General features: G+C 40.8%; 1 protein-coding gene across 5 annotated transcripts in view; it reads right to left on the bottom strand.

The window, feature by feature from the left end:
- Nucleotides 1-429: 429 nt before the first annotated feature.
- Nucleotides 430-18,263, bottom strand: part of Sidt1 (SID1 transmembrane family member 1) — a 96,152-nt gene continuing 78,318 nt past the window's right edge. The window contains exons 18-26 of one of the 5 annotated variants that reach the window (XM_047563789.1): nt 16,096-16,232; nt 15,362-15,470; nt 12,426-12,440; nt 11,227-11,306; nt 8,603-8,649; nt 5,803-5,908; nt 5,606-5,716; nt 4,450-4,563; nt 430-3,041 (exon numbers count right to left, since the gene is read on the bottom strand). In XM_047563789.1, coding sequence (XP_047419745.1) covers nt 2,979-3,041; nt 4,450-4,563; nt 5,606-5,716; nt 5,803-5,908; nt 8,603-8,649; nt 11,227-11,306; nt 12,426-12,440; nt 15,362-15,470; nt 16,096-16,232 — 782 coding nt within the window. In that variant the 3' untranslated portion in view covers nt 430-2,978. The remainder of the gene's footprint in view (nt 3,042-4,449; nt 4,564-5,605; nt 5,717-5,802; nt 5,909-8,602; nt 8,650-11,226; nt 11,307-12,425; nt 12,441-15,361; nt 15,471-16,095; nt 16,233-18,263) is intronic. The other 4 variants (XM_047563790.1, XM_047563793.1, XM_047563792.1 and 1 more) reach the window with 4 other exon arrangements.

Consider the following 18,263-nt stretch of genomic DNA (forward strand, 5'->3'; position numbering starts at 1 on the left):
ACAGGAAACAGAGCACAGTCTCAATGGTGAGTCCCCAGAGGAGGGAGATCCTGGCACAGCCCAAGGCTCTGCTTTTGCCCAGATCCCTGTGGGATTCAGGGGGCCAGAGCTGAAGACCTTCTCTGTCTTCAACAACTTTGTCATCCTAGTGTAATGTCATGGAGATGTGCTAGTTGAGAATCAGAGAGCTTTAGCAGCTTATTCAAGGTCACGCAGAGAGTAGGTGGATATTTTCAGCCTAAAGTCTGACTCCATAATCTTCTTCAGACTTTACTATTCTTTATAGGAAAAAGGTTTATTGTTGTCCTCCCTTTCCCCCAAGTTTTAATCAGATAGATCATCACCCAGAATGAGAAACATGTGAGTATTGATTTGCTGAGACATTCATTTTGGGACCCCACGAGAACTTTCTGGTCCATGCTTAGAGGTACGAATTAAGTGCTGTTTGCCCCAAGGAGCTGGATCAGGGATGACCTTCAGTCATGGAAAGTCCCTTCCCCAGATAGTCTCTGGTTTTCCACTGGCTTGTCTTGCTGCTAAAATAAAACCAGGCTAATCCCTCAGCCATCCAGCGTAACAGGTGGGGCTGCCTCTCCAGCCCCATTTGTCAGAGGTGTGAAGAGGTCATTTTTTATGTGCATAGTTTTACCCTCTAGCTGCCACATCTCTGACCTGCTCCAGTTAAACTGCTCTTATTCCTTCTGGGCTGGTTCTGCCAAGAGCCTCTTCAGAGTCGCTGCTTTCTCAGTTACCCTCCCACTGAACTTGGCCTCCAGAGTTAGCCTGACTTTTGGTTTTGAAACACCAAATCCATGAGCATAGGCAGAAGTTAGCATAGGCACTGTGCTACCTACCAAAAATATACCATGAAGCTACTAAGCTCTGGCTGCTCCCTCTACCTAGCACTCACATGAATCCCAGAGTTGCAACACCATGACTTTTTTATGTCCTCCAACCACAAGATTGGTGCTATAGAAAGAATTAGCAACACATACACTTAGAATTAATATTTATAAAAGCAGTCTTGGTCTGGGTTCTTAGTCCTGCTGCAGAGAACAAAACTGACCACAATTTGTGACTTTATAGTACAAGACAGACAGCCGAACACAGCAAGGAATACTGCAGCGGTCTGGCCCTTTGTGCAGGGGCCCTTGCCATTTTCACTGATGTTGTTCCTGAACAAGCTTCTGGAAACATTTACTTACTTGGGTGGACTTTGTTGTTCATATGTCTTTAGTGGATTCTTTGAGTGCCGTAAAAGAATTTATGCCAAGTCAGTCATAGTGAAACAGGTTCAAAATTATTTTTACATGTTGGAATGACACAACTATTGAATTGGTAGCCTTCATGTGACCTATGGAAACCAAAAATTTTTAAGGAATAAAGAATAACAGAAGAGCAATTACAAATTTAGGAGCTTTTTAGAAAGAACACAAAAAATATTTCACAGGAAGCATCTTTGTGTTTTTAAAATTTAGGGAAAGTTTGCTGTTCAAACTTCCAAGGATGTTTTTGAACATTATGCAAATATTTGAGAGAGAAAAAATATTTAAAGAATGCCCAATCCACTTCTCTAACAAAGGACTAGGAAAGCAGAGATGAGATGTGATTTCAATTGCACCAGCAAACACTCAGGTGCACACATTTGTATGTCTATTTTATGACTACGACATACTTGCAGCAACAAGGAGTTTGGTTAAAATGGGACTTCTCAGAGGCAGAATTGCCAGACAGTGTGAGACAGGAACCAGGACGCTAAGCTTTTCAACACCATGCTGGGGGGAGGCAGGTACAAGACACAATGCTCAATTAGCTGTACTCTTTGCAACCGGAGAGGCAGAGGAAACTGTGTTCATCCTGAGTAATGTCTGAAAACTTCAGGGAAAAAGTCTGGAACCTTGATCATGCCAGTTGAGGGGTTCAGTTGTGGAGAACCGTAGATTGGTGCCCCTGGTTAGAACAGTTATTTCTCTGCCAAAGGTCATGTGGGCACAAAACTAAGCTGTGTGAATTGGAGACTGAGAAAGCACTGTTGCTTCACTGGATTTGCTCCAGTAGTTCACAAGGCAAGGCCTGTCTGCTTGATGTCTCCAGTCTCTTAGTTCTGTCAGTCATTTTTCTTGCTCCTCCTACTGCCAAAAGAGATTTTCTCATTTCTCCTCCCATCTTAGAGATGAGTGGGTCTAAGGAGTAACAGGGTCTTTCCAAGAAGGTGAAGCCAGAGTAAAGGGTCAACGCAGCAGTGAGATGAAGACTCTGAGAATAGATAAGCACCCAGGCATTGGTCCCAGTGATGGTTTCCTGTTCAGAGGAGTGTGACAATGCATAATTCTGAGTCCTCATGGTGTCAGGAGCCTGGGGAAACATTCAGTATTCCTTCTGAGAGGTGACTGGCTGGTGCTACCAGGAAATCATTCCAGCAGAGTGGGGCTTTGGCCCACCTCGGCACCCCTTCCACAATACTCTGAAGAAGCACGTTCTCAGGGACCTTCCTTGGAGAAACAAGATGGTGCTTTGGACATCTACAGCAGTGGGAATCACAGAGGTGTGAAGCCCACACCAGGGTTTCTAGGCAGGCAATCCAAGCAGCTGGCCTTTTGAGGCATGGCAGTGGCTCAGGGAAGAGTGTAGCCATGTTCTGATAAAATGTCAGGTGAGAGTGGGAGGGTCCCAGACAGTGGGTTGACAGTCATGTAGCTGTTGTCTGTGTCTGACTCTCTGAGTTGTAAGCACAGACACAGATGGGTGTATCTCAGCATTTCAGGGTTTGCCTCTGTCTGCAGTTGTGGCTTCCTTTCTGCTTCCCTTCTTATAGGGTTTAGATCTCCCCCAGCTCCTCTCCTTCCTGGGTGAACAAGAGTTGACTCCACAGAGGCAGGTGGAGTATTTGGCAGTGGGCACGTTGCTGCAGTCACTGTATTCTTCAGGAAACAGCACCAAGATGGATCATTTGCTGTCTGCCTCTTAATGCTGGAGGCTCAGAAGACAGGGATCTGGTCTCTCTGAACCACATCCAGGTCATCATCCAGAGTTAGCAAAACCTGAGATGAGAGAGACAGAGAAATGAAAATAATATTAAGAATGTTCAGTCACAGCCACACCATGTCCCTCCTTCATGATCCCCACAGAGTAAAAACTGTTTCCTGAATTGTTTTCCAGTCTTCTGTGGTTCTCTGCAATGTCTTGCTCACAACAAGCACTTATTATAACTGTATAGTTCATCTATTAATTAATTTAAATAGTCATGAGAGTTTATTATGGGTTATTTTAGATGCTGAAGATGTAGTTTGGGGTAAGAGAGAAATATCCCACCCTCATGGAGTTTCCATTCAAGAGTTGGCTTTAGACATGAAACAGATGTATGGGTAAATCACGGTATGTTAGAAAGCTGTATGTGCTAAGAATGAAAATTCAACTAGGGATTGGATATGGCAAAATATTTACAGAGTGGCCTATGAAGTCACTTAGAAAGTGACATTTAGGTCAAGACTTAAAGAAAATGAAGTCTTTTTGCCCAGAGTATTGCTTTATAAGAAATGGAACCTCCTCTTCCATTTCTAGTTCTCTTGTCCACCACTTTCCCCATATAGAACCCCTAGCTCCATTTTGTTGTCTCTCTCTCTCAAGAACAGTCTCTCTCATGCATAACTAATTAAAACAAATTTTCAAAAAGTTAAAAAACAAAACAAAATGGGACTATGATAAAGTCCTAAGGAATATTCGTACAGATTAGTTGAACTTCCCAAATGTGACACTAGGGGGTAGCCCTGCTCCACTCTGGAGGTAGTATGGCCAGCCTGAGACTGCTTAAAGTGGATGCTTTGGGAGTGAGTCCAGTGGTAGTGTCTACTGAACCTATGTGTAGGCATGCCAGACTTTTAATTCAGAAAGGTGAAAAATAGGATTATAGACTGCTGGGAGCTATCGTCCCAGGTTGACATAAATATGCATGGCTTCTGGGAAAGGATTTGGGCAGAAAAAAGAGGAACTATAGGAGAGATTTGGCACAGACTGTTAGAAGCAAACACAGGCCTGGTAGATGCCCTGAACCACTCTAGGAATCTGTAAAATCATTCATGGAATATTAAGTGAGAGTGGAGGAGTGGGAAGAGAAGGAATAAGCCAACGTTGTGGGAAATGCCAAGAGTGGTTTCTGGGGGGAATTTTGGGCATATGAATGAGTCTAATAACCAAGTTAGTCTAGATGTGCTGTGTTAGTTAGAAAGATAATTTTTTTAGTCACTCTGTGTCTAAAATATTGGAAAGTAAAAGCAAAATGAAAATAGAGATACAATATTCCTAAAAAAGATAATGATCTGCATGTTGAATTATAATGAGAAACTGAAAAGGGAAATTATAGAGGAATATAAAAGAGGATGTAAGGAAGAGTGGAAAAGAAAAGACAAGAATGTAAAGAGAAAAAGAAACAAAAAGACATGATAAACTCACCAAGAATGAGAAAAACAAGGCAGTAGCTGAGAGGAAGTGCCAGATGTCATGATCATCAAAGAAATCCAGCAGGATACACTCACGATTCTTCTCTCGTGATTCGGCTGGTGTTCCCTGGAGGAAGGCGAGGTAGGATATGGGCAAGATTCCCACAATTCAACTGTTTCAGGGTTTCATGTCCAGAAAGCGATAAAGATGCTACTAGATAACTTGAAAAGTTAGCTTCCAAGGAAACAGATCTGCACACAAAAACTTGTACACAAATGTCCACAGCATCATTCATAAGTCAAGAAGTGGAAACAGCCCAAATGTCCATCAATGGGTGAACGCATACATAATGTAGTGTATCCACACAGTGAGATATTATTCAGCAATAAAAGGATATGAAGTACTGATACAGCTGCTGCTGGGTGAACCTAGGAAACATTATCCTGAGTGAAGAAGCCTGACTCAAAGGCCACATGTTATTTGATTCCCTTTATATAAAATGTTCAGAGGTAAATTCATGTTGCTGATCAGGGAGAAATGGGAGTGACTACTTATAGTTAAGGAGTTTCTTTCTGGGATGAAAAAATGTTCTAAAATCAGTTGTGGTTGTTGCCATGATAGAGAGCTGAGACTTTGTCCCATGATGTGCCTCAGATACAGTGCTGGTTTCCAAGACCTCAGCTTTCCTATCTTGGAGTGGATGTAGAAACAACCCCAACCTCTCCCAACCCCTTGGTTTTTGTTGGTAAGTGGATCAGGATGGTGATGAGGAAGACAGAGAAGATACACTCATAAGGTTTTTGCACACATTAAAACTTTACTGGGAACAGAATCATCATACAACACATAGTGAAGATTGAATGTGCAGTATCTGTAGGTTTACAAACTTATAAAGTGTTACCCTGAAAATGATGAGTTCATGTCATTTTTGAGCATTTATGTGTGGATACTAACACCCACCACCTGAAGCTCAGTAGTAGAGTGCTTGCCTAGCATATATGAAGCCCTGAGTTCAATCTCCAGCACCACGTACAAAAAAATAAAATAAAACCCATCCCTTCTAGAGGAAGCTTTCAACTTAGAGAAGGTAAAACAGATTAAAAGCAGCAGGCACGATCAAGAGGGTGGTAGGAAAGTAAAAAGGAAAGATAGAAAGAGAACTGCTCACCTCCCAGCTGCTGAGATTCTGGAAGAAAAAATACAGGGCGGCAGCCCATACCACAGCGGTGGCCACAATGCAGAAGAGTGGCACTGGAAGGACCTTCTCAGAACTGCGAAGCTGTTGGGGAGACACAGCAGCAGTAAAGCTGGGGCCACAGCTGCTGCCAGGCAGGGGCACTGCCAGCTCCCTGCACCTGCACTTACCTTCATGATGATGTAGAAGGCCAGATACAGCAGCAGATTGCAGATGAAGATGCCCAGCATGTACGATGCAAAGTCTCTGGGCCGGTAGATCAATCCAAAGAGGGCACTGGGGACATGGGAAGAAACATTTGTAGTGGAGAAGGTGGACTCCTTACATCACTGTCTTTTTCCTATCCTACTTCATTTTTGAGTGGGGGGAGTTCATTTAAAAAACCCACTTTAACATACAGTCATGCATTACTTAATGATGGGGATGTTTGAGAGATGCCTCATTAGGCAATTTGGGCACTGTACAAACATCATGGAGAGTATTCACACAACCTAAGGACAGCTGCTACCTCACTAGGCAATATCATCATATGGGACCACTGTTTGAATGTGGTCCTCCACTGACTAAAATGTCATTGTGTAACATGTGACTATACGCTGAACTTTTAAATTACTACATCTTCAAAACATTCATTTCTAATGACTATGTAAAATTCACATAAGTAAATGTGCTGCACACAGTCATTTTCCCTCTCTGGTTGGTTTCTCCAGCATCCTTCAGTTTTTCATGATCATCAACAATTCTGCATTGAATAAATGAATACCTTCATAGTACTGATTAGGCTAACCTGTAGTATCCCATGTAGTAGCCACATGTGGTTATTTAATGTTGAAGTAATTAAAACTAAATTAGATCGAAAATCCAGTTCCTTAGTCACAGTAGACACATTTCAAGTTCTCAGTAGTAGTAGTTCCTGTACCAGACAAGGTAGTGCAGAACATTTCTTTCTTTCTTTTTTTTAGAACATTTCTATCATTTAAAAAAGCAATGCTAGAAACTGTAAAGTTTCTGAAAGTAATGATAGAAAGTAATGTATCAAACCAAAAGTAATGATAAAGTAATGATAGTACTGGATAATGCTGAGATTGTCACTATACCTCTCTGTCCCTCCTTTCTTCTGTTTATCTTACTTTTCAGGGGTCTTTGAAATTTTCATCTAACTAGGCGAAAAGATTTTAGAATAAAATCCCATTAATTTAATTCGAGCTCTAAGTCTAAATTTATACCTTAACTTGAGAACAGATATCTTTAGAACAGTTAGCCTTCCTACCCAGACCCTGATACCTCTTTTTTTATTTAGTTAATTGTTCCTTTATATCTCCTAATAAAGCAATTGAATTTTCTGAAGAAAGGTTCTACATATCTCTCAAAATTTATTACTAAGTATGTTAACTGTAAACCTGATATTAATGGACTCTCATTTGGTTCCCTTTGAATCCAAACTAACTTATAATACAGGAAACTTCCTCCTTCTAGATTTTGAAATCTTCAGTAAATTATCTCTTGCATAGCCTTTACTCAGATTTGCCAATTATTAGCATTTTTCCACATTCGCTTTATCATTCTTGATTTCTCTCTAGTTAATCATACTGACATACATATATATGTATACATTTGATAATCATATTTCTGTGTGTACACAAATGTATATACATGTCTATACACATGCATACATATGTATACATATATACATATATGTGTGTACTTCATACCTCTCCGTATAGACACACACACACACACAACACACACACACACACACACACACACACACCATTCTTCTTCAGGATCATAGGAAAGTGATTCTCTTTAAAACACCATTCATACCAACTCATTACATGTCTTTGTGGAGCTACTGAGAGGGAGGAGCCCTCTACCAGGTAATCACGGTGTTAGTGTGTTATAACACCTCACACACCTGTAGGCCCTGATATCTAACAGAGGTGTCTAAAGAGAGGTCATTTATCTTATCTTGTGAGCAGATCATAGGTTTGGTTTTGATTGTGTGTGAGGCAGAGATGAGCCATATGATTCTGAGTCCCTGGGGTCACAGTCATGGGTTGTTCATTATTAAGAGGTCGGTGCAGGTGGAGCACAGTGGCACATGCTCACAGTCCCAGCTAATTCTTTTGGGTTGATTCTGAAGGTCTGTCTTTTTCTTCATTCCTTCACATGTCTTAATGTGTGCCAGGAGCAAACAGTCATTTTTCTATCAAAGGTCACTGACCCAGAGAAACATATCAGCTAAGAGATATAAACAAAAGCAACTAAAAATTACTTCTTTATTTTTGAGTTATCAATAAAATATCTCACACGTTCAAAGTGAGAATAGGTTACACAAAATAATTTCAGCTACCAAAAATATTTATGTATTGTACTCTTCTATTATGGAAAAAAGGCCTTTGAGGAAAAAAGGCCAAGGGATGACAAGGGACAAAAAGAGGAAGAAGAATGATAAAGGTGGAGGAGGAATAAAGAAACCAAGAGGAAAAGAAAGAAATAGGAAAAAGACTTGCTCTTAGGATCCTTCTCTCTCTTTCTCTCTCTCTCTCTAACAGACAAATGTACTACCAAAATTCTACCAAAAAGAATACCTATGGGATAGCTCTTACAGAAAGTTTCTACAAAATAATTTAAAACCATATTGCATCTTTGCACCTATGGGCATAATCTACCTGTCCATTCATTCATCCATCCATCTGATCTGATCTGTTCACATAGTTGTTTGTCTTCTTGAGCAAATGACCTCAATCACTGTATCAATGCTTTAGATACAGTGATTTGGTACTTTAGTGTTTCTTTGCAGGGAAAAGAAAACAAAAACAAATCTTTTAATCAAATCTCTAGGGCAAGCATATGCTTACCCGCTCCTGAATTTCAGATTTCTTTGTAAAAATGACAGTCAAGGAAAGTTAAACCACAGTGTTACAGACATTAATAAAGACAAAAACCTATTTTTCTAAGACTACTTACAAGGACCAGTTAACCAGATTGCCTACAACAAGCAACACCATTCTATCCTGGAAAAGAGGAAAGAAAACAGCAAATGAGAGGACACAGGCTGCTTATTTTATTTTTAAACACCATTGTAGTATAAGCATCAACCATGGGAAAACAATTGCCTTGTTGACCAGAATGTTCTGTGGTTCTAAGAAAGCTTTGCCTACCACCTGACACTAAGCCTCTACAAGGACTAGAGGGCAAGGTCCCTGTCTGCAGACATGACCTTTTCCCCAGAAAAGAAAAGGAAATGTGGTCAGCAAAGTAGGATGCTGGCTGTTTCCCCCAAGGCTCAGTGGAGCTGGGCAGCTGGACCTGCTTCTCAGAGTGAGCTGGTGGTGAGTGCTGATTACCAAGTAGTTAGATTTCTGCCATCAGTGCTTTGTGATTGAGGACATGTTCTCTGGTTTGTGTTATTTGGTAGCCTCCACTGCAAGAGTCAGGACCACTGTGGGAGTTAGTTTGGTACCCATTACTCTGACTCCTAGGAGGCCCTGCAACTCCCAGGCTTCTGGTCTCTACAACACACAGTCTAGACACTAAGTTACTGATTAGAGGATAAAATACAAAGGACTGGTGCATCTTAAAGGGTAATTGGTAGAGATTAATTCACTATCTGTTCCTGCTCCTTTGCATACTACTTCAAACTTTTAGGTACTAAGTAATTGTACTTTAATTTCCATGGCCACTTATTTACTATTTAAAAGTAGCAATTTTCTGTCTTTAAAGGTGATCCACCCAATTTGGAGGAAATATCTTCATTTAAAAAACACACACACACACATTAATTCACTGATTAGAATTGCCCAAATCAAAACACTGACAATACCAAATGCTGAGAGGGTATAGAACTATAAGAACTTTCATTCATTGTTGGTGGAAATGCAAAATGATACAGCTACTTTGGAAGACAATTTGGCAGTTTCTTATAAAACTAAACACATGCTTACCATATGATAGAGCAATTGCTTTCATTGGTATTTTCCCAAATGAGCTGAAAACTTATGTCCACACAAAAACCTGCACACATTTGTTATAGCAGCTTTATTCATAATTATCAAAACTTGGAAGCAACCAAGATGTCCTTCAGTGGGTGAATGGATAACCAGTCTTTAGATAATGGAATATTATTCAGCACTAAAAAGAAACTAGCTATCAAGTCATGAAAAGACACAGAGGAGGCTTAAATGCATGATTTTAAGTGAAAGAAGTCAACCTGAAAAGGTTACACACTAGTTGATTCCAATTATATGACATTTTGGAAAAGGTAAAACTGTGGGGACAATAAAAATATTGGTGGTTGGCAGAGGTTAGAAGAGAGGGATTGATGAACAGGCAGAGTACAGAGGACTTTCAGGGCAGTGCCCTCTCTATGGACAATTGTGAGTACATGCCATTAAATATTTGTTAAAACCCACAGAATGCACAACATGAGTGAACCCTAATGCAAACTGTGGGTAGAGAGATGATGTGTCAATGGAGGTTCATTGGTTGTAACCCATGGACGGCTCTGTTGGGGACAATGACAGTGGGGGAGACTGTGCATATGTAGGAGCAGAGGGGATACAGAAACTCTGTACCTTTTGCTCAATTTTGCTGTGAACCTAAAACTACTCTAAGCACCACTTAGTATAAAACAACAACAAGCAAAACATTAATTGCCCCTCCTGGATTACAGCTAAAACATGCATAACTCTCAATATACTCACAGGTCTTAATGGGTTTTTTAATTCTCTATCTGAATAAATCCTCTAACCTCAATTTCCTTAAATTTTTAGCGCTTGTAGCTCCTACCCAAGCTCTAGAGGGCTATAAGAGTCCCATGTTCTCTTATGTAAAAATCATTCTGATTATAAACTATAAGCAGATATTGTTGAATTCCTGTGTGGCAGGCCCAAATGTATCACTAGAGCTGACCAAAGCACTATGTAAAGGCTCAGGCAATGGGGCGCAGAGTGGGTAAGTAGCCCTTCCAAGGTCATTAGGCAGCAAGCCAAGACAGAGCTGGCCAGGGCCCTGGTCTCTAGGTTCAGTGTAGAAGTAGACAATATGCAGAAAATTCTAAGGGAGGACTTTTAAAGTTAATTTTAATCATCAAGCAATAACCATGGTTTTTGCTCATTGTAAAAATCAAACAATGCAGAAATACTTAATGTGAAATGTGTAAGCTCCTAATGAAAGTGACTGGAGTGACCACATGCCGCAGTATGATTGGGACAACCCTGGTTTATACCTGCTGTCCTGGTTAATAAATTAATAGCCCACTCTGTCATTTCACAAGGGTACCTCTTTAGGTGATTATTTATAGGGATACTCTGTCTTGATCATCTTCCACAGTAATTAACACTACTTAAATGTTTATTTATTTTCTTTCATATAGGCTAGCAAATATTTCATTTACAAAAATGAGTCCATCCTAGCTTGTCATTTATGAAAAAGAGTAAACAACATGCTTCCCCCACTAACTGGACCCCAGCCACTCTGGGCCATCTGGCCCTTTGGTTTTTGGAGATTTGAGTGACTACCCCAAGCCTGTCCCTCCTGCTGTTCCCCCACTTTTTGGGAGAAGGCCAAGGAACACAGGAGCACGCACATACCATGTACAGTGGCCGGCTACACTGCTGGATACAGTCCGTGTATATCACCATGGCTGCCCGCCGGAAAATTCCCAAATCTGCTGATGACATAATCACACCATTATAGGCTTAGTCAGAGAAAACACAAATACTGGGAAAGAGCCAAAGCTTTGAGGGCTGGAATGGTATAGTCTTCACTTTATGAAAATGCACTAGAATGCTTTGTAACTAATAGGTTAGCAATTCATGAAGTGTTGTCTTGGAGGAGATGACATATCTATGCATTACAACTCAGAGTAAAAAGCAAGATGGACATGAATAATAAGCACCTGCAAATAACATGGGTGGCTTGGTGGCCCTTATTCTATTTCCCTGAGCTAGGTTTCCCTTTGTTCACAGTTTGCTCCAAAGGTGTTTCCTTCACAACAGAGATGTCATGGGTCCCCCCCCCAAATCAACCTTAAATTTTGGTTTTCCTTAGATAGTGGGAAATCTTAACTTGTGAAGGTTCCATCTCTATTTCTCAGTGTGGTTATGAGTTAGTGAAAACTGAACCAAGGGATCCTGGGCTATATTAAGTGTGTTCAGAAAGTTTATCTGCATTGAAGCAATAGTCAAAAGACTCAAAAGAATGTAAGTTGAGGAGAAAAAGACATGGAAGTTTTTAAAAATGCAATCCTGCAAAAGAAAGATAAAAAATTAGTAAGTGTACATGTGTTATAATTGCTACTGAACAGGGTCAAGGTCAAAGGTGGGGCTGTCTTTATGTGAGTTTGCCCACATCATTGACATCAAGTGCAACACTGGGTCTGCCTAGAGTAATAATTTCAGGAGTACACTTCCCAGTTCTGTTGAGAATGCTACGTCATGCTGTAATCCCAGCTACGTGGGATGGTGAGGGAGGGGGATTGCAAGTTCAAGTCCATCCTGGGCAACATAGTAGCCCCCATTACAAAACAAAACAAAAAATATCTAGAAAATGAGAATTATACTCCTTCTTAAGACTATCCCTACACTGAATTTAACCAGGAGTGAGGGGCCTGCCTATGTGACAACCCAGAAGAGATGGGTTGGAGTTCAGCCTTAGTTCTGAGCCTCCCTCCACCCCACCACAACAGATCCTGCCTGACCTGTCCAGGGAGCAGAGTTGACAGACAGCCTGGTGGGTATCTTTGATAAGGAAACAATCTAGAACATTGGGAAGGATGGTGGAACATTACCTGTGTCAGACACATCTGAATCAGTGGGAGGCAGAGAAGAAAAGAAAGAAAGAAATGATTTGTAAGAAAGAAGCCAAAAAGGTAAACTACTGGTCATTTTATTATTTTCTTAAAATGGTGACTATAATTTTATTTTTCAATTATAAAGTTTCTCATCATAAAGAATACAGAATCTTTCTGCCTATCTCAAATAATCAGAAATTTACTCCTTGAGTGGATGAAGACTTTTCTCTGTCCCTGTTTATTTTTGTGCATGAATTACAATTTATACTCCATCCTCTCTCATGAACAATCCCTGAGGTCCTTTTCCAGGGCTCTGGGACTAAGGGACACAGCTGTGATCTGGGCAGGTAGCTCTATGACTTTCTGTCCTACTTATGAAGTGTTCTGTCTCATCTCTGCTGTCTTTCCTATGCCTGTGCTTATTTTCTTGTGTGGTCTCAGGACCACATGTATTTAGAAAGCAAAGGTAGCATAGGAAATGGGTAGAGAGGTGGGAATGGGTTCAGACACTGTCAACTAATCACCTTCTGACATTCGGACTAACTTTAAACATAATCATTGTCATAAGGAAATAGTAAGCTTTCCTTCTAACTCTGGCAAATCTGTATCCACCTGGGAAAGATGCTCTGGGCATAGAACTTGAACATAATTAGTTCAACCCTATGCTGGCCATCTTCCTGTTGCCTATATCTTTCTCCTGCACCTTGCTGGGGAGGCTGACCTTCTGCATTACTACAGTAGGGTCTCTTACTGTCCTTGGATGCAGACAACAGGGAGCCCTGGCAAGACACCAGGGGCAGAGGAAGGAGAATGAGCTCAGAGCAGTTATTTCCCTGCTACTCTCCCTGTGAGGCTCCCTAAGACTGACTGCGTCTATCACTGGAGGTCACTGCCCCTCTCAGAGTGACTCCCTCTCCATGACACATTTGGTAACCATTTCCTCCCTGTCCTTTGGAGTTTATGGATAGTTAAAGCTCAATGCCAGTAACCCCAGGTCACTGTGTTGCCCCTTTCATTCTACCCCACTCACGTCTTGTGACCAGTCCCTTTGTAAAAATAAACCCTTATCAATCTTCGTGTGTGACATCATTTTCCTGTTGGGACCCTTGTAAGTTATTACATGATCATAATATAACATATGAAATTCCTTCTTGTTTAAAAGGCAAACTAATTTAATATTGCATCACCATTGGTCCCATCAGGACCATTAGGATAGCATGACCATGGTGGTAGTCATTACCATTACCTATGTCTGTTTTCAAGCTATTTTGTTTTTCTAACTCTAGGAGAAACCAGAAGGACAACATTCTAGTGTATTTTCCTTCTCAAAGTTTGGTTTACATGACTTCACTCACCTTTGTTTGGAAGATGGGACATGACCAGAGCAACTCATCAAGTGTTCTACAACCAGCAAGTGTCACTGGGGCATTCATTAATGCTAAGGGTAGATCAACTTACCATGCCCAAAGGGAATAGTAAACTACCAACATGAGAATGTATCTTATTTGATCTTCTAGACTTCAGGTCATTTGTTTATATTGAATTGTTCTTAGCCTGGGCCAAAGGGTCCTTTATTTTAGAGGACCTTCATTCCCCCATGAGTGAGAAGTCTGTAGGGTAAGGGGACTAATCCTTCCTTTTCTGGACTGCATTCTGGATTCCTGGAACCAAAAATTCCCTTCTCAGATAACCATGGCCTGCTGTCAGAGCCTGCACAGCCCCCTCCCCTGGTTTATATTCCCTGAGGGCAGATGACACCATTAGTGCACAACTCTGTCCAAAGAAGGCAAGCAGGGCCATTTGTGGGGGATGTGGATGGACACTGCTATTGGACAAGGATTTCTTTATGCAGATCTGAGAGGTCCCTTAAGATAGAGAACAGAACCAGAGGCAGGAAGAACAGCTATGTTCTGAAGTGTTCTTTTGAGGGTCCCAAAATTCTAAATTGAAACCTGGACCTTCTAAGTTATAATGAAGATAAATTTACCAGTTTGTTGTTTTATTCCTTTCTTTTAAAATTATTATTGTTGTTGTTATTGTTATTATTATTATTATTATTATTTTGATGCTGGTGATCAAACCTAGGGCCTTGTGCATACTAAACACATGCTCTGTCACTGACCTATATTCCCAGTTCCTTCTGCCTTCCTTCCCTTCCTCTTTTTTCATATTTAATAACTTTGAGTCTGCTTTATAAATTTGAAATTTTCAAATATATGGTGCGTGAGCTTTAGTTTGCATTCATTCCCTGGGCTCTGTGAATATTAGGGCAGGTCTATGCTTACGTATAATGATATATCTTAAAATATACATAAGAATGTAATTTTGACTTTCTGCACCTTAAAATGAATTTTTAAATGTAAATGCTCTAAAGCGACTTGAACTTCCTCTAACGTAAGACAACTGAACAGCAAATTACAAACACTCAAAACACTAGGGCTCCCTGAACAGTTTACACTGTCCCCAGCAGTTAAGCAGGCGCCCTGGCTCTACTTGTCTCAAGAAGTTCTCACCCTAGAGCCTGGAAATTCTATAAAATTCATTCTTGACAACCTTTTAGCATAGTTAGTAGAATGCTCATTTTTGAATGCTGTAAGTGGAAAAATGCTCCTCTAGGAGGGACTAGTGGTATGATGAACATTCCATTCTTTCAGAGTATGGTGGACTATATGGTGTTTGCAGCTGGGAGCTAGAGATGTGTCTCAGCTCAGAGGTGCAGTAAGCTTAGTTTTCAAGCTGAAAACAAAACTAGTGGTAACAGCTAATTCAATCCTATAAGGGAGAGGAATCTCTTGGTGAGAATTAAACACAGCACAAACTTCAGAGCATGTAGTCATGACGACCTGTCACACTTTCATTTGGGGTGAAGGCAATGCCTGTGTTTTCAGGGAAATTTAATTCAGGTGTTCACTACAGAAAAATAGGTGACTCACCTATCTTAAAACGACCCATGTAGTAGATCTGGGTGCTGAGGGCCAGAGAGGCCAGAATATGGATGGCAGAGAAGATGACCCAGAACCACACGTCATTTTTTCCAAATACCTAGGAGTAAAGATGGAGGTTACCTTGATCTGGGGCCTTCTGAGAACTCACTAAAATCACTCTCTGAGGCATACTGAAGGAGTCGAAAACTGAGCCTTTTATGCGTTTTGTTTTTTACCCCTTCTTGGAACTCACAGGGATCTTTCTGCACAGTGGGCAGGAAAAAGAAGGGTTACTTGGCCAAATGGAAATGGAAAAGAAATGGGGGAAGGCAGCTGAATGGCAACAATAATGGGGCTATGGGTCTAATGAAGGACTAACGCCCTTCAAATAACTGAAGACAATCAACACTGTGGCCCAGGCACATTCAGAAAGTGGGTTCTGTTCTTTTAGGTTGGTCTCTCCAAAATTAGCTGGGATATCTCAATACCAATCTCCCATGAGTCAGGCCCCAGCTTAATAGTAAAACGATCCAGGGGTGGTTTTACAGGAGCCTGTCACACTGTTAGAAATAACAGCTGAGTAATCAGAGTGCCTCCAGTGGGCCCAGGATGAGCGTGAACCAAAGATTACTGTAAACAGAAACCTGTGAACCCGAGGTACAACAAACAAACAAACAATACAAAATGACTCCCAAGAGCGCACTTTTTGAGAGTCAGACCGAAGGAGGTGGAGAGGGACGCACCACTCCAAGGACGGTGAGCATGATGACCACGGCGAAGGAAGCATAGGCAGAGTAGGCGCTGGCGTTGATGTCCGGGTGGCGAGTCTGATAGAGTTTCAGCATGCAGAGGCCAGCGATCATGTACATGAAGGAGGTGTCTAAAGACCCAGAGGAGGAGTGGAGACAAGAGGTTCAGTGGGTGACAGATTGATGACATGCTTTAGAGTTTTCTTCAGACTCTGAGTACCCCCTCACTTCAGTCATGGAGTATTTGCTGCCTTCAGACTGTGTGAAGACCTCTAGGTGCGCTCTGTAGGCAGATCCCATGTACTCCACTCCTAACCCCTGCTTCAAGGCTATTCTTGGCTCTCAGAAGAAAAATATGTAATAGGATAACAATCAACTGGTTCTACTTGCAGGGTATTTGCTTTTTAAACATTGATGTTCAACAGTGATAGCAAAAGAATCCCCAATGGTGACAGTTTAGGCAGTGTGAACGTCAGGTGGGTGTAGGAAGTTGCTCTCAGCACCCTGAAATATGACCTCATTGATGATTGCACGTGTGTGTGCGCACACACGTGGTTTTATAGCTTAGTGATGAAAAATAGTTAGTCACCAAATGTAGTTTAGCTGAGTTAGAAAAGGGAAAATGCAAAGCAGAATGACAATGCAATACCCTATATCACTCAAAACTTGGCTAATAAATGAAATGTCTGTTAATAACATAAGTTAAGGGTGGTGTGGGGGAAATGGAAACTCACACAGCTAGTGGGAATAGTAATTAATACTCTAAAGAAAAATTTGTTAAATTTTGGCAAAATAGAAGATGCATACATAGGTGACTCACAAACTTCTACTTCTAGGTCTCCCAGGGAACCTCTCTCACATTTGCACAAGGAGATGTTTACAAGAATGTTCATTGCAGTACTGTGTATAATAGCAAAATATCAGCAACATCTAAATGTTGCTCAATGGAGGAGTTAATGTGATCTCTTTTATAATAGAATATAATAATCCTTAAAAATGAATGAAATCCCTGTTCTTGATTCAGTTTTGATAAATCTTTAAAATGTTGAATGAACAAAGGGTGAAAAACCATGCGATAAATTAACAGTAATTTACTATGAATGTAATAATGTATAAAAATTAACTGGAAGGATAAATATCAAATTAATCATAGTTGTTGCCTCTGGGGAAAACATCGAAAAACAAATTTCGGTTCAAAATGGTTCAATTTTATCACAACACTTTATTTCTTAAAATGTAGGTCTAAGGCAAATACTTAAAAGTGGTGACTTTTTTTCATTCAGAGTGGTGAATGATATTCTGTAGTTTTCTCTATTAAAAATGTTTTCTAATTTAGAAGGATTAAAATGTGACAGGATTTTAGTGGTGTTCTCACAGTCACAAATCAGAGAACAAACATAAAAATGACCATTTTAAATTTTCTTATCCTGGAGTGTGGGGGACACTGTTAATTGGCTGCCAGTTCAACTTTTCCCTTCCTCCCCTTTTAATAGCACCTCAATACTGACTCAGTATTTACCCTTCCCAATTTAGAAATGCACATCCTTCAGGCCCCTTGGCTAATTCTGCTCTTGGTTCCAGGGATGAGTCTGATTGGTCTAAAGGAAATCCCACCTCCTTTGCTGATTGGTGTAGCAACCCAGGCCTGGGCTAACCAGCACTTAGTGAATACTTCAGGAATGAACTCTTGAGGTGAGAGGGAACATTATCTGGGGGTTTCTTGAAGTTTCCTTATTCTTCAATGAAGGCCCCTGGAAACCAGCTTAAAAGCCCCTCTGGACCTGGGCAATGGTGATGTGAAGCCAGCACCTGCTATCACTACTTTTGCCACCATGAGTGAAATTAGTCTCAGTGTAAAACAAACTTATTGACTGGGCACAACCAAAGTGATTCCAAAGAGAAATGGAACGAGAGTTAACAGATAAATCAACCACAAGCCCTTTCTACCTCTGTATTTTCAGTGAGCTGCTAGATGTCCTTATTACTCAACCCAATCTGAATTGGGTTTTCTATCATTTTTACTCCAGAGCAGTCTAATTGCTCAATTAGGCCAAGTTATTCCAGAAGTCTGTTAATGGATTCTACCTGACTTGATGCCTAATGCTTAGCCCATTGTCTTCCTCTAGATCTCTCCACGGGATTATCATTCAGCATCAAGTATT

The sequence above is a fragment of the Sciurus carolinensis genome, chromosome 9 (assembly GCF_902686445.1).
Source record: "Sciurus carolinensis chromosome 9, mSciCar1.2, whole genome shotgun sequence".
Classification (NCBI taxonomy): domain Eukaryota; kingdom Metazoa; phylum Chordata; class Mammalia; order Rodentia; family Sciuridae; genus Sciurus; species Sciurus carolinensis.